Source organism: Phyllostomus hastatus, unplaced genomic scaffold (assembly GCF_019186645.2).
Source record: "Phyllostomus hastatus isolate PE091 unplaced genomic scaffold, TTU_PhHast_1.1 phas_contig_118, whole genome shotgun sequence".
In the NCBI taxonomy this organism is placed as follows: domain Eukaryota; kingdom Metazoa; phylum Chordata; class Mammalia; order Chiroptera; family Phyllostomidae; genus Phyllostomus; species Phyllostomus hastatus.
Window position 1 is genome coordinate 1,965,904 of NW_025333543.1, and position 21,674 is coordinate 1,987,577.

A 21,674-nucleotide genomic window follows, 5' to 3' on the forward strand; every position below is an offset into this window, starting at 1 on the left:
TTTTTTATCAGAAAAAATTGTATAGGAAAAGATCAATCATTAATTATGTTATTTTTAAAACTAACACCCTTTAATAATAAGTTAAACAAGGCAACCAGACTATTATACTTAAAGGGCAAAAAATAAAAGGATAGTTTTATTCAGAATTCCATCGGCTGGTTAGTGGGGCAGGATATCAGTAAGCAACAAAGTTACCAAGACAGGCAAGTGAGAGGCTAGGAAGAAGCTGGTGTGTGTGTTGGATTACGGGGAATGAGACAGACACTCATAAGGAGACTGGGGTGAGCGATGGTGGACAACTGAAGAATTGAACGAGGTTTAAGCAGGTCAGTCTGGGCTTATGACAGTCCATGTAAGGGAATCATGTGTTTGTGGAGGCTGGTAACAGACTCTTAAGGGAGTAAAGCTCATAACACCCTTTTCAGTGACCCCAACCTCCCCTCCAACACCGCCCTTACAAGAGGGACAAAGACAGGATATATCCATAGTGCTGGTAAGCGATGTGTCAGGCATACAAAACAGGCCGGCCTGTGCTGAGGTCGAGGGTGGAAGATGCAGGCTGAAAGTATCGGAACCGTTCAAGAATAATGTTCTCTGCACCACTAGGTTGTCCTAGTCTTTCAAAGGTTCTGTATTTCCCAAAATTCACTGGAGATGAAAGACAGACCTGGTTCTTCTATTTCTCAGAGGTCTTATATGGGAATCTTAGGGGTTCTATATGGGAAGCACTGAGCTATTTATTAAAATTTGGGGACTCTTTCATCTTAAAAAGACTTAGTTCTTTGGATCACTAACCACAGTTGGTTAGTCCCCATTTTATTCTGCTGGGTTGAAAGTCCAAGTGGTCTTTCAGAATGTAGCCATTTCACCAATATTCCTACTTTACCAAAGGAATACTCTTAAATATCAGCAACAGCACCATTTCTCCCATCTAAGTACTTAGTACTAACTAACAGCACCATCTCTCCCATCGAAGTACTAAGGCCCGACCCTGCTTAGCTTCCAAGATCAGACGTGACCAGCACATTCAGAGTGGTATGGATGTAGACTGGCGACAGTACCATTTGTAAAGGAGGCTTCCTGGAACCTCTTCTCTACCCTGTTATGAGTAGTCTCTTCTCCTAGAAACAAATTAAGAGCCATGGCAACTGGTTTTAGGATTTGGGTCCACAGGCTTTCGTGAGAGAGGCTTTGAATTCTCTCTCACACTTAAAATCTCCCTCATTACGTCCTCTGGGGCATAGAACTTAAAGGCAGAAGAGGTTCTCATTAGGGCTTCTATGTTCTGGACCATCACTACAAACAGGGTTATCTTGGGGGGAGGGAGTAGAGATAAAACCCTCCACATTGATGAACAGTGAGTCTATATTGGGGAACAGTTCCTTAGGTATTTGCAGGTCCTTTCCTCTCTTTGGTTACAAGGAAAATTCTTGTTTCCAATTCAGGACACTCAATAATGGTTTCCCCACTCATAATCAGAATATTATCTTCAGGCTCCTCTGTCACTAGCAACCTGGAATCCCGACAAACATCTTGGAACGAGTGAAGATGTCACAGTCTGGACACAGTGCCTCCTGAATTCTACCCTGAAGGTGCTAGACTATGTTTCATGATAAGAATTTGATTAAAGTGGCAAGCTGCTGTTTTATAAACTTTTGAGAAAAATAATCCTGTAACTAAACCTAAGAATCTTCCCAGGGTTTGGAAGCGAAGCTGTTTTTAACCTACAAAGATAGCCCATGGCTAACAAAGGAGAGAATTTCTTCTCCCTTCACGGGACATGGATTGAGATGTTAGGCTTGGCACACTGCCTGCAGGGCATAGAAGAAGGGAGATCTATAAAGCAAAGGGGGAGTAGATGCACGCTGATTGCAGACAGTAGTGAGAACTAGGGTGTGTTTGGTAATCTTTCAGGAGTTCCCATGTTGACTGAGTCATTATTAGGCATGCCTTCATTGGGACTTTTTGTATAACCTGGAAGAATATTATGAATCCTCCCAGGCCAAGAAGAAAAATTGAATCAAAAGAAAAAAAATCTGTAAAACTTTCAATTTTGAAATTTATCAAAAAGTAATATTTACTTAAAATACAGTCATGGCTTGCTTGCCCTTACAAATTTTGTAGCTGCTTAATTACTTGCAGTCATGGCTCAATCCCTGTAATTTTTAGAATATCTCCAGATGAAAACAGACCAAATGACTGTATTCAAAATTCATGAGCTACCCACATGCACTACAGTTTAATAAGTCACCATGAGTCATTTCCTTTACCCGTGGATGTTTGTTCTGTGTTATTTTAGGATACGTGCTCCAAGAGGTGCACTTAGTCATGTTTGTTTTCTGCTTCCAGATAGGTAGTATTCAATTACAGTGTGTTGAATAAATGAAGTTATCCAACAAATTCAGGCTCTACTACGAAGACTCTCAAACAAGTTCTCCACTAGAATAATGATATATGATAAATGGTTTTATTCTCAATTTCTATCAAAATTACTAAAATTTTCAAACGTAACCCCCAGGGTTAGAGACTAAATTCCAAAGTAATTTGCATGTGTAGCAGTAATCTGCCCTGGGAAGTTAACATTAGTGACTTTGAAAGTGATAATTACACAAGTTACTTAATTCTAAATATCTACCAAAGAAAAAGGAAGTATAACATCCTTTACTAAACAAAATTCAAGAACTGTTTCTATTTTTAAAACTTTTAAAGGTAGCACTAAATTACATTACCAACAGCCAAAAGAAAAAAAATAGGAGGAAATCATTAATAACGTCATTTAGGATGATGAAAACTCTGGAATTTGGAAACAAAAAAATAAAGTAAAAATTAATCCAAAAAACTGCAAATACCATCTTAATACCATCAGGACCCAGGTTCTTTGGAGTCAGGTCATTAAAAAATGATTTTTAAAAAGTTATGAAAAAGAATGTTCCTTGTAAATTGCTAGAGATAAATGTGTTTAGAGTAATTCAAGGTAAAGACGGTTTGCAGCCAGACTCACTAGTGAGGAATTGCTGCTGGTCCCATGTAGGCCAGAAACTTCCCAAAACAGGTAACGAGGCCTCAGCCTACATGGGCAAATTCCTACAAGTTGTATGAACAACGGTTTGAAAGGCTTTTGTCTCTTTAGAGCCATAGACAGCAAGTTTGGGAAGTTATATTTAAGATACTATTGCATATTAAATAGGAGCAATGATAATATTCCTGTCAATTTAACAATCTAGAGAGCTAAAGCACTTTCATATGTATAAATGAATTCATGCATATTCTTTCTCTTAATGTTTGCTTGCATTCATTACTTCATTCCACAAACCAAGGCAATATGAGCAGAGACTGATGTAGAGTCTGGATCACGCAATATGAAGTTCCCCAAACTAGCAGCAGGACCCTCAGGGTTTGTTAGGTGTTAAATCTGCAGCCTCCCCCTAGGATTTCCTGAATCAGAAATTCTGAATGTCAGACCTAGCAGTCGCATTGTAGTAATTCCCCAGGTAATTCTGATGCACAATAAAATTTAGGAACAACAGGTCTAAATTACAAACTATCAATAATTAGTGTCCCCTTTATTCTTAATTATTGTAATTATTCCCTTGGCATTCTCATTTTCCAAAAAAAGGCAACATTTAAAGTTTAAGAACATTTCCATTAAGACAACGGAATTCCTTGCTAATCCAGGATTCTATTACTTTTAATGTAAAATATGAAGCACTTTAACATAGTCACAAAAAGTTACTTTTAGTTGATGTATCTTCACATACTGTGAACAAATGTGTGCTGAACTATCTATGATTATTACCCACATCACTGAGCATAAATCTTAACACTATTAACCAGATAAATAATTTTTTTCACTAATAACCTGTAATACACACTCTTCCTAAGGTATGTCAATTTAAACATCTAGGAATCTATTCTACTATAGTCCAAATATGGTGAACAACTTGGCAAAGTTTAATATTAATTTGGCCAACAGCTGCTTGTTTAATTGCTTAACATTAGGAAATTGGAAAGCGGTGTGATTATACATTTAAAGCCAAATATTAATTAGGATCAAATAAATATATTTCCTTAGATCTCTGTGGTATCTAATCTATATACATCTTGCAGTGATAACTCATTAATGATTAAACAAAGGGCCAGATACATTAAAGGAATTTGCATCATATGGCAAAACTTAATTTTCTACTTCAACTTATTTTTTAAAATGTTAATGGCATAAAAACAAGTCAATAATTTTTTTAATAATAAAAAATAAATTTTTAAAATTTTTAAAAATTATTTTATTGTTATTCAAGTACAGTTGTCTGCATTTATCCCCCCCCACGCCCCCCACCCCAGCCATCCCTCCCCTGTTCCACCTCCCCTTGGTTGTGTCCATGTGTCTTATATACTTGTTCCTGAAAGCCCTCCCCCCTTCCCTCCCATTATACCCTCCCACCTCCCCTCTGGTTACTGCCAGATTGTTCTTAATTTCAATGTCTCTGGTTATCAAGCCTTTCTTGTGCTTAAGCATAAACAAGAAATCATTGCAAATTAAAATAGAAGTTATTATAATCTACCAAAGCATGTCCATTTTGGGGATAAACAATCATAATTAAAAGTCATGGAACCTTCTCCCCAAATCTACTCTGAAGCCACATGGACATATCTGAACTGGCTCTCTTCATTATCTCTACAGAAATTAAAGATGTAATTATTCTCTTGAAAGGAAACAATAGAGGCTGCTTTCTAAATAGGAACTGTCCTCCTTTCAGAAGAGAATGAACTCTTTCATGTCAACAGAGACTCACTTGGAAAATGGTGAATTGGAATGGGGAATCCTTTATCTAGAGGTCAGCAACACTGTCAATCAATCTTCAGAAGAATTTGAGCTCCAGGGGTGGGTGACTGCTCTGAAGCGCATTTTGGGGGCATTTCAAGGCTCTAGGTGACTTGTGCAATTGTTCTGATTTCTTAAAAAACTATACTTTCTGGTAAATGATGTAGAAAATGTGACTGAGCTGGTAGTAATTCAATTGACAATGAGAAATAGTTCTCACTGAGCTGGGATAATGAACCAGATGATGAAATAAAGTGAGCATATTGGGCCAAAGCAGAGAAGAAAGTCAGGTCATGTGATGCCTTCAATGGCCTCCACGAAACGCTGGCTAGATTGAGTTCGGGCTGAATGCAAATGTATAATGATATGGCCATTTTTGTAAGAGAATATTATTCATTTCTTCACTAATTATAAATTGCCATCTACTCTTTAAGGGTACAAATGATTAATATAGTATTTCCGTCTTTACTGACCAGTAAAAAAGTTCACGTGCTGTGGTCAAATAGCAATGCACCCCAGTACATTAACCACGAGACCAGTGCTAAGTGAAGAAGTATGAAGAGACAGAAGACTTTTTGTGATACAAACCAACTTTGTAATCATCCATAGAATAAAATTAATTTATATTAATTAGATGTTTAACCACCTTTTCCTCAACTTGATTATGAAACAAATACATGTTTAGTGTAGACAAGCTAGAAAATATGGACAAGAGATGAAAATAAAAGGTACCCACAATCCCCCTTTTCAGAAATGACTGCTCTTAACACATTTCTTTAAAACGATACGTGCTTAAAGCAAAAACAAAACAAAAAAATCAAACACAGGGCCTTTGCAACCAGCTTTTTTTTTACATCAACACAACTCAAAAATCTAACAGTTTTATGCCTTATGTTATTACCCACATCATTGAAATAAAAGCAACAGAGGTGGACTTCAGGATTCTCAGGAAACAGTGCTGGGAATAAAACATATTTAATGTAATTGGTCTCTAGAAGCTTCAGAAAGAGAATTTAAAGAAATAAATTAACCTATGTTGTTGTTTGGGTGTCAACACAATGCTTTAAGGTATTTAAAATGGCTGTCCTTATTTTAAAAGGGGGAAGGTTGAATGGCAACTTGACTTGGTTGAGAACAGAAATAAATTGCGAAAAGCCTTCAAACAAAATTTCTATCCAATTGCTCTTTGTGTCTATCTGAGCATGTCTGTATATGTATATTATAAATATGAGATAATTTTCAACCACCAGATGGCATTGTTAAAATTCATTTAATAGCACACACTTGTAAGGATTGAGTATTCTAAAATTCTCAGGAATACAGAAGCTCAACTGTTCATATATTCCAAGTTTTCTACAACAGCTCAAGTTCATGTGATCTAAGATTAATACTTAGTAAACAAAAGCTAACATAAGTAGTTAGTTTGGTAGAGAGAGACAGACAGACAGACAGACAGAGACAGAGAGAGAGAGATAGTAAGCAAAGAACTGTGCATTGTTTTTCCATAGACCCATCCACAAAAGCCCGGCCACTCCACCGATGCCACATCTACACCCAATAAGCCCATTAAAAGGAAAAGCTCTGTGGCTTCCTCTTAAGATGATAGGATATTCACAGTGTATCTGCATTGGTAAATAATAAACAAAATGCTAAAAGTGTCTTTTCCTGGCCTCATGAGGCACACCCAGCTGCTTACAAACCCTGGTCTGCTGGCAAATGCACAACACTACACTCCATCCGTCAGCATGCATTGGCCCTTGATGGTGAGAACTGTAACCTCTCTCTCCCTAGGTTCTCCATTTTCTGATTCAAGGTCTCAGAAGAAGGGAGAGCGTGTTAAAGCTTGTTTTTCATTTTACTCATACCTGGTGAATATCTGAGTTTTTTAAAAAAATTTATTGTCTAAATGAAAATGACAAGCTTTTAGTTCTACCTCTAGGAAATTAGTTGTTAAGGAACTAAACCAGGGTGATTTTTGTCCTCTGAACATGTCTATATGTACCAAGTTTTCTACAACAGCTATATATATTACTTTTTATCCACAGCAAAAACTACCTAAATAACAACAGAGTGGTGAATTTTTAAAAGATGGCTTGGGATATTCTTAGCAGTTAAAAAACAGCCAAACATGTAGAAATTTAATCCTCATGAAAAAATTCTTAGAGAAAAGTTTATCCTGGAAGCTGCATTCCCAAACCACTACTAGTGATATCTAAATAAATCTTCTAAAAAGGTTTCTTGTATTAAATAATGCCCAAATGGTGATGTCAGTTAATATTGTCCAGGAGAATCAGAGGGCTGTTCATTATGATGTCATCTTCTCTGGTTATAAATGCACGCCAAGCACTCAGAGTCTTTCCTAACACATTTTCCATAATTACTAGGGGTGTAAACATGAGCTATAACTCTTATAAAAGGTGAGGATTTTTATTTTGAAGGAAAAGAAAGACAAAAATGGGTTATAGTTATAAATATAAAGTTACAAAGCATATACAGTTTTGAAAATATAATACAATATTTTATTACATTAGTTAATAAATGTAGAACCCAGAGCTGTCATTTACAAATATCTTCTCCCATTTGGTTGGTTGCCTTTTTCTTTTGTTGGTGGTTTCTTTTGCTGGGCAGAAGCTTTTTAGTTTGGTATAGTCCCATTCATTTGTTTTTGCTATTACTTCCCTTGCCTTTGGGGTCAAGTTCATAAAATCTTTTCTAGGACCAAGGTCCCTAAGTTTACTATCTATGTTTTCTTCTATGTAATTTGTTCTTTCAGGTCTTATCTTTAGGTCTTGGATCTATTTTGATTTAATTTTTGTATATGGGGATGATCTGCAGTCTAATTTCATTCTTTTCCAAGTGGCTTTCCAATTTTCCCAGCACCATTTATTGAAGATGTTTTCTCCATTGCATGTTTTTGGCCCCTTTGTTGAACATACATGTGGGTTTATACATGCCAATATACATGTGGGTTTATTTCTGGGCTCTCTGCTCCAACAAGGGGTTAATATCCAAAATATATAAAGAACTCATATAACTCAACACCAAACAAACAAACAATCCAATTAAAAAACTAGCAGAGGACCTAAACAGACACTTCTCCTAAGAAGACATACGAATTGTCAACAGATGTATGAACAGATCCTCAACTTTACTAGTTATTAGGAAGATGCAAACCAAAACTATCAATACCACTTCACTCTTGTTAGAATGGCTACTATCAATTAGACAAGCAATAACAGGTGCTGGAGAGGTTGTGGAGAAAAAGGAATCCTCAATCACTGCTGGTTGGAATGTAAACTGGTACAGCCACTGTGGAAACAGTATGGAGGTTTCTCAAAACATTAAGAATAGAGTTACAATACGACCCAGCAACCCCTCGGCTGTGTATCTACCCCGAAAAGCTGAAAACATTTATTCACCAAGATATGTGCACCCCTATGGTCACTGCAGCATTATACAAGGTGGCCAAGACATGGAAACAACCAAAGTGTCTTTTGATATATGACTGGATAAAGATGTGGTACATATGTACAATGGAATGCCACTCAGCCATATGAGAACATGAAATACTTCCATTTGCAACAACATGGATGGACCCTGAGTATAATGTGCTAAGTGAAATAAGATGGAAAAAGTCAACAACCATATGATTTCACTCATACATGAGATATAAAACTGAAAGCAACAAATGAACAAACAAGACAAACAAACAAACAAAAACTCAGACACAGATAACAACAGTATGGTGGTTACCAGAGAGATTTGTAGGTGGGTAGTAAAGGGTAAAGGAGTCAAATACGTGGTGAGGGAAGATGATTTAACTTTGGGTGGTGGGCACACAATGCAATATATAGATCATGTATCATAGAAATGCATACTTAAAACCTATATAAGCTTGTTAACCAATCTCACCCAAGGAAATTAATTAAAAAGTTCAAAATATAAACTTACAAGCCAACTGGTAATATATATATATAAAAAAAGACATAAAAATTTTGTTTTTTATAACCATACATGATTATCACTTTCTGTCTAAAACCAACTTTCTCTCTATAAAAATAAATTTAAGTGACATGTATCTTTATTTTTTTTAAAGATTTTTATTTATTTATTTTTAGAGAGAGAAGGGAGGGAGGGGGAGGGGGGAGGGGGGGAGAGAGAGAGAGAGAAAGAGAGAGAAACATCAATGTGCGGTTGCTGGGGGTTATGGCCTGCAACCCAGGAATGTACCCAGGCTGCGAATCAAACCTGGGACACTTTGGTTCCCAGCCTGCGCTCAATCCACTGAGCTACGCCAGCCAGGGCTCGTGACATGTATCTTTAAAAACTATAACATGAAGCCAAGAAATTCTAGGAGAAGCATTTTGGGTTTACTTTATTATAATCAAATTAATTTTAGAAGAATTTCCTAAAAAATTCATTAAAAGTAACAATATCCTAAGGTCATATAATCAGAAATATATCTGAATATTCAAGACTCTAAAATGTTTCAAAAGTAGAAAAACATATTATTTTCTACAAAATTTTTACCTCTTCTTTTGGATTTATCTTTGTATTTGTTCTTGTATGATGATTGTTTTATTTTAATAATTTTTAGGCCTAGCCTTAGCCTTAGCATTATTTTAAGAGTCGGGATAAGGGAAAATATTTTTTCTTTTATGTTTAAATACCTCACTTAAAAATCTAACTTTAAATACAATTTAAAGGTACTTTAAAAGTTACCTTTACCTTTAATTCAAAATAACCTACCTTAAAATCTTTGTTTTATGATTTATGTATATAATAGAGAAAAATTAGTCCAGGGCCTGGAATCAAATCCAGAAAAAGTAAGATACAAATTTATTTAAATAGAATATAACATGTTCAATTTTAATAAAGCAAAATTGTTTAGGATAAACAAATAAATCATTCATTTTTAATACTAGTTATTCATGTCTATCATTTTATTCACCTCAAGTAGCATTTACTTACATATCCTTCCAAAGCCCTAATTGAGACCCTATTGTTTGGGGTAATTTAAGAAGTTATGTAATCAAAAACTACAAATTTAAAATGTTTCTCAATAAAATTGACCAAATTAAAAAACCAGTATTAGTAAAAATGTGGGAAAATAGTTAAAATAACAAAATTTTTTGAAATTAACTTGACCACATCTATTATTATTATATAATTTAGGCACCTTGATATAATCCTCACTTTTATTCAAGTCCATATTTCTGAAAAAAAAACTGTTCATGTAATTAATTTTGAGGATGTTTATTTTTCTGTGTATATAATAGCAAAACATTAAAAAACGAACTGAAATTGAATGATTAAAGGTCATGTAGAAGTATAGATATATAACTTTTATATATTTCTCAGGATTTGAAATATTAAAAGTAAAACAACCAGTATATTTTAGATATGCAGTCATAATTATAAATGGATAAATTAAGAACAGGTCTTTCCATATAAAGTATGTATCTATCTCATATCCATCTGCGAGTGTAGATATGCCTTAATTTTCATTTTTCTTGCTCTAATAAATAATATCCTGATAATTTTCCATGTTCTAATTTAACTTATTTCACAGAAGAGGTAATACAAATGGGTAACAGAAATGAAAATCTTGATTTCGGTGGTAGTTGAACAAAACAAAGTAAAACAGAATGTCCATTTTTAAAACTAACAAATTTGTAAAGATTTTAAAAATGACAATTAGCAATCCTGGCTAGCATTTAGTAGCTTAGTCCCTTACTTATATATTAGTATAACCTCTCTGGCAAACAATTAGGCTGTGTGTATCAACAAGTTTGAAAGTATTTCATTTTTTTTTACTCAGTAATTGCATATCAAATATTCTCTAAAAAGAAATGATAAAATTACAAATAAAAGCTTATATCAGTCTGTCTATTTATCTATTGCTATTTTTATAGTAGTTTAAATATCTATAAATAATAAATGGTTAAAAATAAAACATGATATGATCAACAAGAATCATCACTGAAATGGGGAAATGCTCAAAATTAATTTCTGTAGTAAACTTGATGCAAGATTCTATGTATAAAATATATAAACATAATAAAAACTGGCCTGAAAGGAATATACCAAGTCTTTCTCATGGGTATACCAGGGTATTCTCATGGATACCCTGGAGGTAGTTAAGTGCAATTTTTATATTCTTCTTTGTGCTTGCACATGTTTTCTAAATTTTCTAAAATGATATTTACTACTTTTAAAGGAAGAATAAAAATATATAAAATTCACACCTATCTACAAAACCCATGGTGCTGCCCCTCATCTGTACAATAAAGTTCAAATTGCATAGACTCTTGTTAAAGCCCATGTAATCTGATGCTACTTTATGAACCCAATCTTATTTCTTTTTAATTTTCTTCCTTTTTAGTGAATTTATTGGAGTACCCCTGGTTAATGAGGTAATATAGGTTTCATGTGTAAAATTCTGTAACACATCACTTGTGTATTGTATTGTGTGTTCACCAACCCAAGTCAAGTCTTCTTCAATTACCATTTATCCCCACTTTACTTCCTTCTACCTCCCCTACCCTCCTTTCCCTCTGGTAGTCACCATCCTGTTATTTGTGTCTATATGCTTTTTTTAAAATCCTTTCACCTTTTACGCCCAGCACTCCAAACCCTCTCCCCTCCTCTACCACCCAACACTGTCCCAGATGGATGCCAGGCATGCCATGGGCTATCTAGATGCTGCCCATGTTCTTCTGATCAGGCCTAGAGCTTCTCCTCTCCCCTAGGGTTTCTGATCATGACTTCTGGTTGAAACCATTTTAAGCCAACTTCTGTGATATTCGTGATACTCTAAGCCAAGTCTGGCAATTCTACAAAATCATTGTGGACCCTGATTCCAATTAATGCAGCACAATAATTCAAAAGAAAGCCCCCTCTGAGAGCACAAATCCCATCAATATTTGTTAAATGAATGAAAAATCACAACTGTGATCATAACAGCAGCTAACATTTCTTGAGAGCTTTCTGTTTATAAGGTACTGTGACAATTTCATTTATCTTAATGCTTAGAATAATCCTCCATTTCAAGGAAGAAAAACGTGAGCCTTGGATAGTTTATGCAAATTTCCAAAGGAGATATGGCCACCGTGGACCTGGGACCCAAACCCAGCTCCATCTGATAACAGTATCTCTACACTAAAAATTTGCTTTAGGAAGTCCACTAGAAATCATTTTGCATATAAAACTTTTATTAATTAGTCTAAATGAATATCCATGTAGCTAAGTTAAAAGATGTGTTGAGCTACAAAGTTTCCTCTTACATATAAAAATAGATAAAAAGTCAATGCAATTTTCATCTGAAACTCATTATACAGTAATATATTTACCTGTATAGGACCAGCCAATCTCTTCAACAAGTTTTCTCTGTTGTCTGTAGTATCCATAAGCCCAATCTATAACCAAGAAAAACCAATTGATCAATGTGTAGAAAAACACATCTAAATCTTTAAAAATGTATGATGCCCATATCATCCATGCCATGACTGTTTTCTGATTACTCCTTTCCATGATCCTGCCCAATGTCTCCTCCCAGCCCCAACCACCACCATTATAGATTCCATCGTGCCTTTTTGTAGACTGGAAATTTCAGGGCGCATATTTAAAGAAGCTGAAGTTCAGGCAGGGACAAAACACATATTCTGGGTAAAGCAAGAACTACTTAGAGGAAAGGTCAGCTTGTCCTATTTTCAAATTTTTCTTATCATTCCCTAAGTCTTATGCTTAATGTCCTATAATTAGCAATACTTTGGGGTTTATAAAAACCCAAGTTTTACCTGTAAATGCTTCTAGGAGACTCAGAGGTTATCATGCTTTTAAAATTTGCTTCTTTTACAATACAAAATTAAATTAGGTGCCTTGAGGACAGGGAATTGAAACGTGTGTATGTTGGCTGGGAGAAAGGTTATTTTAGTAGGTAAATCTGTCCCTTAGAGAACACAGATGCCCAAGTCTGGTAACACAGTGGAAAGCTTAGGACATCGTGAAGTTGGGTAGGATTGAGGGTGGGAGGTGGGGATGGGATGGGGGAGTGATGGGGGGAAGATGGAGACAACCGTACTTGAACAATAAAAAAAAACTTTAAAACAATAAATAAAAATGAAAAGCTTTGAGATGTCTCATGGCTAGAGAGAGAGGCTCTAGATTTAGAACGCTGGAAAGAGTTATGGAAAGGAAAGTGGGTGGAAGCCTGTGATGTTGTGATTTATAATAGGAAATACATATTTTGTCTTTGTCCCTGTTTCTAGCACAGAGCTCCTAAAACCTTGGAATTTCTTAATTGTAGAGAGCCACAAACATGTGTCTCCTATTATGTTAATGAGGTCACTTTGGGAGTTGTCAAGGGAACCACCTGGTGATTGGAGGGTTGGAACTTTCAGATCCCTCTCTCCGACCCCATGGGGAGTGGAAAGGACCTGGAGGTTGAATCAACTGCCAAGGGTCAGTGATTTAATCAACCATATCTATGTAATGAAGCCTTCATAAAAACTCAAAACAAAGGGGTTTGGAGAACTTCCAGGTTGAGAGGTTCCCCATTGGTGAACACATGGAGATTTTGAGCAAGTGGCACATCTGCAGAGGGCATGGAAGCTTTGAGCCCTTTCTCCATACTTGTCCTCTGCATCTCATCCATCTGGCCATTCCTGGGGTATGTGCTTTTGTAATATACTGGGGATCTAGTAAGTAAAATGTTTCTCCAAGTCCTGTGAGCCATTCTAGCAAATTAATCAACCCAAGGAGGGTCTCTCATCTATAGCCAGTTGACCAGAAGCACAGGTGAAAACATGGATTTGGTGCCTGGTATCCGAGGGAGCAGGGACAATCTTGTAGGACTAAGCCTATAGGGTCTGACGCTATACCATGTAGACAGTGTTAGAATTGAGTCGACCTGTAGAACACCCAGTTGGTGTCCAAGAATTGTTGGTGTAGGAACCCACCTGCCCCTCAAGTAGAAATTGTTTCAGAATCTTTTAAAGCCAAAGCCTCACTGAGCAAAATTGTGCCTGAAGCCATGCCTGCACCAGGAGACGGGAATGTTATGATTCATCCTCCTTTCTGTGCCATTGTCCCTTAACACACAGACAGTCAGTACTAACATTAGTACTCCAGTTCAACTATGGCGTGGGTAAAATAAATCTTTAGGAGCTAGGTTTGGAACCTGATCAGTGGGTTCAAAACTGTTGAACAAAACTGTTTCTGTAGAAAGGGCTACAAATAGTTAAAATTGAGGTTCTGTCCATATAGCCTTCATTAGAATACAAGGATTTATTTAGACTGCCCTGTACCACACCACACCACATCATATCTGTATTGATGTTCCTTATCAGTTAAGAACAGAAACTATTTTTTATTGACAGTTCCCATTTTCAGGGAGGCAAACATCTTAAGGACATTTCAGAAATTATTCTCCTTTCTTCCATGTCATATACTTTCTTATTAGTACAACATGGTCATAAATAACTGCTATAAAAACTGAAAATCAGGCCAGCTACCAGAAATAACTATTTTGAATCCATAGATTAATCAAAATGTTCTTTGGAGAAACAAGGGTTTTGATTTTGTTTTAAAAGTTTTATAACCATAAATATTGGAATACTGGCCATGTACCATATTTCAACACATATTTGTTTTTATAACAGCTTTATTAAAAGGTAATTTACATGTCACACAAGTCACCCATTAAAGTGTGTAATTTAGTGGCTTTTAGTATATTCAGAAATTTGTGCATTCATCACTACAATTTTAAAATATCTCCATTACCCTTCCAAAAAAAATAAAACAAAAACCCCATACTCTAGCTGCCACTGCAACCCCACCCCAAAATCCCCGAGGTAGAGGCAACCACTAATCTTCTTTGTCTGTATAGATTTGATATTCTAGACATTTCATATAGATAGAATCACATAATACACAACCTTTAGTGACTGGCTTCTAGCATAATTTATGTTTTCTATGTTCATCCATGTTGTAGCATTTATCACTACTTCATTCCTTTTCATTGTCTACAAATACTCATTGTATGGTGACCAATATGGCCTTAAAGTTCCCCTTAGCTTGAACAAACTTCAGCCTTGCTTCTTCTTGATTCCAGGCCCCTGACCTACCTTTTCTTAGAGGTTAGAAAACTTATAGTTATAAATTTTCTGTGTCCCTTTGAGATGTCCATCTTTTTTCATAGTCACATGGCAGTTTTACAACCAGAAATGTACTCACAAAGACATGGGAATCATCTTTTTGAAATGTAATCATCAAAGGAAATAGCATTCTTATCCTTATTTCCCTGTTGCCATGAGAGGGTAGGAGTTGCAAAAACTACCCTCTTGTCATAAAGTTATTCATTTATTTTTCCTATGAATAAAGCCAATTGGAAAACACAGATGGTCTGTGATTTTACCCATAAGGTTCTGTGGTACTTTTCCACTCCAATCTTTAAAAAATCTTACCCCCTCTACTTCAACGGAGTTCAGTTCAGACAATTCTGGTTTCTCTCCCAATTGCAATAGCCTTGAATAAAGTCTTCCTTGCTGTTTAACCTTGTCTGGTACAATTTTGTTTTGATAATGGATACACCACACCTTATTTATCCATTCATGAATTAATGGATACTTAGGTTGTTTCTTTTTTGGTTATTATAAATAACATAATATTAATATTCATGCACACAATTGGTTGTTTTTTTTTTTCTTACTTAAAAATGAAATCGTAGGTTCCTACTTCATTTTTCAAATGGAGTTGTCCCATAGTATGGTGGTCATTAGTGGTTAAATTGTAGGGACAAGTGTTTCTTCATGATTATGGGATATATCCAATTAAGGGTTAGAAAAGACCCCAAAGTTCATTTGACTCAGACCTCAACAGTCTACAAAATAAAAATTACTATTTTAGAGATAAGCCAATTTATGCCAAAGAAATTTAAGTGGTTTGCATAAGCAGTGACAAAAATGAAAACAATAATGCATGGATCCTGCCTCTTACTCTGCTGAGCCTTCCCCAATATCAAGGATTCCTAACAACCCTGAGCTATTCGTTACTTGAGGTGCATTGCTTGAGCAGGAACCCCCGTAGCACATATACCTTCAGGAGAAACAAAATAAAACAAAATGATACACCTAAACATTCATGAGCAGGAATTATTTAGATACATGAATTATTAAGAACTGACTATATACCTGACTTGACCTGGTCATCAGCTGGAATTTCCCTCTGAAATTTTTTGCACTGACCACAGGAAAAGGTTTTTCCATCATCTATTTATGTTTTAAATATAAATATTTTTAAATGTAAGACTTTTTGTCCTATAAATGCATCTTGATGATTTCAGATCCAATACCATATAAAACAGTATAATACATTTAGCAAGTATTACATTGAAATAAATAAAACAGTAAGTCCTTGTTTTAATGTTTCAGTGTAAAAGATGGCAGCAAACACCAGCACATTTCAGCTTCCATTGCAGGGCTCTAACACTACATAATGAACATTTGTCCTTGGTATTTAATTGCTTATATTAAGAAAGCTTTCTTCAATACAAGATTCCCAGGTGTTCGTTGCTCTATTCAGTTCCTTTCTGTATTGTTCCCTTAATTGTTACTTCAAACAATCCGTTACACATTCATATGCTAATTACATAGTCTTTGGGCGTGAGAGAGTACCCCATTTTTAAAATTCTTCTTAGAGGTCTGATAGATGAGATGTGATAGCTCCAATAAATGAGAAAACAGAACTAGGTTCACTGTTTTCATTGACTATATACTTTTGAAAATCAGTAAATCCTATGTAAAACAGAATCTATCAAAATACTTAAACATTTTTAAATCAATTATAATAAAGTTAACTTTCTTTTCTGCTTCTGTGAGTTTTAGTTTCTTTTGTTTTTATATTTTTTTCTTTCCATTTAAAAGTATTTGCCAGGTCTGTTCTGGTGTGTTTTGCAGTGCTCAAAAACTGAGACATAAATTTCAGAAATGAACTGTACAACATGATACACAAGAAAATATACATTGGAAAATATTTTAAAGACTACTCTAAAATTTGTCCTAGAAACTCTTCATGAAGTGGTTTTGCAACCTGTTACAAAAATTGAGAGAAACTTGCTTTTTTTTAATTTCAGGTAACCTTAAAAGTTTTTGTTTCAACATATTCCATCTTCTACATACCCTGAGCACCTAGATATATATGCAAATATGTATGTGTGTGTATATATATGTGTGTGTATATATATATTCCTTTATTTTTTTAAACTAAAAGTTTTTTTAAGATTTTATTTATTTATTTTTAGAGAGGGAAGGGAAGGAGAAAGAGAGAGAGAGAGAGAGAGAGAGAGAGAGAGAGAGAGAGAGAGAGAGAGAGAGAGAGAAACATCAATGTGCGTTTGCTGGGGGCTATGGTCTGCAACCCAGGCATGTGCCCTGATTGGGAATCAAACCTGCGATGCTTTGGTTCGCAGCCTGCGCTCAATCCACTGAGCTACACCAGCCAGGGCTATACTAAAAGTTTTGATAACTACTATATGCCTATGAAAGGTATAAATAAACAGCATTTATTTTGCTGACATTTTTCAAACAACAGCAAAAATCTGAGTGCTCATTTCCTACTAAAAATATCATCATAAATATTTCAAATTATAAAAATGCTTCTGATTTTGCCCTTACACTAAAGATAGTCTCTGCTTCATGTTGATTAACACATATTCTACTTATCATCTGTATCCTAGTATATAATCTAGAAGCAGTGCTCTGACAAAATATACTCCCTCACAAACACACACAAAATGCTGTAAAGTGGCCAAATATATGACAAGGAGAAGAAATAGAGTGGTCCTCAGAAAAAGCAACTTTTGGTAGAAGATAACCACAGGTGTAAGTTGAAAGTCCAGGATTCTAAAACTAAATTTCTTTAGTGGACTTTACTAAAGTGTTGTACCAAATTTCACATCCTTTAAAAGAAAATTACTAAGAAACTTCAGAGGAGGGGAAAAGAAAGTCAGCTGATGGGAGAAATCTGGAACGGCAAAGAACACGGAATGCAATTACAGACGAATCCCCGAAGCCCTTGAGTGAGACTGACAAGGAGGGACTGGGAGACAGGGACTGACACATCCAGGTAGAGGAAGGGTGTGAGCACCAAGTGTGGCAAATGCTCAAACCAAAGGTTTGAGTCCAGTTGGGCCTCACGTGGGGTCTGCACAGGTCGTGAGGGACTTTGCTTGGTGACAGCTCACCATGATACAGGAGTCAAAAATTTTTATACTTTTTGTTTTCATCCAACTCTCACCTCGTATCTGCACTTCTTTTAAAAACAGGAAGGAGACTTCTGAGTTGACTGGAAAGTGTAAATATATTTCATATATTGAGTATATTTTAAAGGGAAACATTCAAGTATGTAACAATCCAATAAATATTTCTAACTGAAGTTAAAGAGGCTGGGGGTGGGTGGGGGGTGAAGAAAGGTAGGTAGGTGGCTGGTATCCTCTTAAAGTCTTAGAAACCTCTGGAGACAGTCTAATGTCATTGGAGCAATTCTCATGCAGTAAATAATTTGTCAGTACATGAGTAAGACTGAAGTGGTAGAGTCACAAAAGGTTGGTCCTAAGCATATATTATTAGAACCAAAATAATAGAAATCTCCTTTCAGAAAAGAAAAACAGACATCTGAGTTCCTTTAAGGAGAGAATTAGCTTTTGATTACGGAACACCTGTAAACACATCCCCTGACTAAGAAAGTCCTTTATTTCATCGGTATCCTATTGTAATATCTTTGTTTGACAAGAAAGTTGAGTTTATGATCCAAGTGATATAAACCAAAACTTTGATTAGATAACTAAGGCAAACTTTCCAAGTAAAATTAAATCTGCCCATGTATATAGGATCTAAACATGGCAGATTTCTTTCTGGATTTTCCTGAATCCAGAAAAAAATCAATGTTGCTGTCAAATTGTGTTATCATAAAATCTTTACCAATCTGGATTATAAACCTATATCCAGTATAAATGCAAAGACATTTGTGAAACATAATTTAGCTAGTTATGGTAATTTGGACAATAGGCTTAACATATTGTTACAGTTCAAACACAATCCTTACTGTTCAGTCTTCAGATGTAAGGGAAGTCCCTAAAAATACTGCTTTTAAAGATTTTATATTTATATATAATTTTCCCCTATATCATTTGTTTTCCAATTTCAGCTATTTTTCAGTGTAAGAAGAATCCCATTGGTTTTCTCTTCTCAGTAAAGATTTAAAAATAAAAGTACTGTTTACAGTATTAAAACTTAAATTGCAACCTAATGCCAAATAGGAGGGTACATTAATTCATATTGTTTACAACAGGGAATGCTAGGAAGAAATAAGTTACTAGAGTCCAGGAGACCCCTTCATTTAAATATAAGGTTAAAAAGATAAAAAAAAAAAGTAAGTCCTTCAAACACTATACAAACAAATGGTGAAATTACCCAGGGAGATGGAAATATTAAACATAATGGATAATGTAAAAACATGAAGGGAGCCATTTCTTGTCTTGGTAGTCACATAGCTGATTTTTTTTCATTTTTCAAATTGATTTTTCTTCCTAGCCTTCATTTTATTTTTTTATATGAATTCAATTTTCATTGTATTTTTTCTATTACCATTTAGTCCCCTTATTCCTCCCCTGCAATCGCACACAGCAGACACAGCTAATTAAATACATATTTTTCATAGGACTAAGGACAAATTTGGAGGTGAGCACTCAGATTTTATTGTCCCATAGGCACTGAGTACTGTGTGTGCTTCCCAGAAAGGATTTGTATGTTGGCAATTTGTCTACCAAACCTATTGAAAACTTTCCAATGAAAGCTCAAAATACTCACAGGCTTCCCTTGGAAAAGTAGTCAGAGTGTTTTCTTATACTTAGAAATATGGGTTTAACCTAACGTGATTTATCTATATTCCTAAAGATTTCTTCTGTCAAAACATATTAATAGTTTTGATCTGTATTCTAAACACCTGTTCCAGAGAAATTAGAAAAATAAAGATAAGCAAAAATAATTTCAAATACCACCTATACTCATCTCTTAGAAATAACCACTCTTTATAATGTATATTTTTCTAGGTAGGCTATGCATATGTGATAATTATGTAATTTATGTAAATTGAATTACACTATTTCATTATTTGGTGACTTTCTTTTTCTACATAATAATAAATCATTGATATATTCTCAAGTTAATAAATATGGTTTTATAGCCTCACAACAGTTCATTTAAAGTATTCTCTAAAATTTGAATATTAAAATAAAAAGTTGATTTAACTTTGGAAAATTTATTCCTTGGGTTTAAATCATATAAGCAATAAAAGTTTCCATTAAGTTAGTTTGAGTTTTATGTATAAAATAAAGTATGAAGGAAATTAAGCACCATTTTTTATTTTCTCTGTCAAATGTCTTCTACCACACTAAAGAAACACTAAAAAGGTACAAACCCATTGTTATCATACAGGGCTATAATCCTCATAGATACCTATTATTATGATCATAACTAACAGTGAATTTACTCCATTATAAAAAAAAAACAATTGTTGATGGTATAATAGTAATGAGAGCAAAGGTAGACATAACATGTTTGAAGGTACTTATTAGAAGAAGGAGCTAAAAATTTTACCAAAAGTGGGAAGAGAACAAAATTTGTAGGAGACAAAGCATATGAAGTTTGGGAGAAAACATGGAATTAATCAAAATACAAAAGCAATGTATTATTACATTTCTGTTATATATTAATACACTATTATACTATTACATTTTATATAAATAATACTGTGCTATTAGTCAGCAATCTAAATGATGCTTCTGTTGTGAAGTCTTATGTTGTACGCTCACAATGAAATCAGGAATAGAGTGAGAATGCCCATGTTCTCTATGACTAGGGCGACTCAGAGTTCTGGACAACTGTCACATCAAATAATTTGCATACACCATGATAAGCATAAAATATGAAGAAGGTACATAAACATATAACCTATTATTAACATAAAAATGTAAATAAATAGAGAAAACTATGGCATCCTTAAATGGAAACATTGGATTTGGGCAAGACATCAGTTCTTTCCATATCGATAAATAGGTCAGGTCTCAATGGGGTGTTTCTAATTGGCAAAATTATTCTAAAGTCCAGTAGAAGTAGATATAGAAAGTTAACAAAAAGAGTGAAATAATGAGGGCTTGGTTAAGCAATCACTAAAAGATAAATGAACAGACAAATCAACAGAACAAAGCATATAGCACTAAAACTGGACTAGGACAGATGCCAGTGTGTATTAATACATAAGAAAGGAAATATCACAGTCAGATAAGGAAAGTTTGAAAGATCAACCAATTCTGGGAACATTGGCTATTTGGAAAAAGAAATTCAATCTACTTTATACATACCAAAATAAAGTCCAAGTAGATTAAAGACTGATTGAAAAAGGATTCACAGAAACTATTAGAAAAACACAAATATTTAATCTACTACAAAAAAGGTTCCCAAAACTATAAGAAAAATATAAGTAAATATTTCACCTATTATAAGATGGGGAAGGGCTTTGTACACACAAAGAATCATAAAAAATATTTATAGCTTTCTAACATTCAAAACTTAAAAGAAAAATGTTTAGTGAAATATAAATTACAAACATTAAGTTATTGGTAAATGCTAAATGCATTCAACAAATGTAACAATATATTCCAAACATATAAAATTCTTACAAATTAATAAAGGCACATATATGAACAAACACAAAGAAATGCTAGACTTACTGGGTATCCAAGAAATAAAACAATACTGAGATAGCATTTTCCCAGCTATCAAATTGTCAAAGGTTT

General features: G+C 34.7%; 1 protein-coding gene across 4 annotated transcripts in view; it reads right to left on the reverse strand.

The window, feature by feature from the left end:
- The window catches only part of PTPRZ1 (protein tyrosine phosphatase receptor type Z1), a 175,099-nt gene that overhangs the window by 110,495 nt on the left and 42,930 nt on the right, over positions 1 to 21,674 (reverse strand). For all 4 annotated transcript variants that reach the window (XM_045847736.1, XM_045847726.1, XM_045847719.1 and 1 more), the window contains exon 2: positions 12,172 to 12,237. In XM_045847736.1, the coding sequence (XP_045703692.1) occupies positions 12,172 to 12,237 (66 nt within the window). The remainder of the gene's footprint in view (positions 1 to 12,171; positions 12,238 to 21,674) is intronic.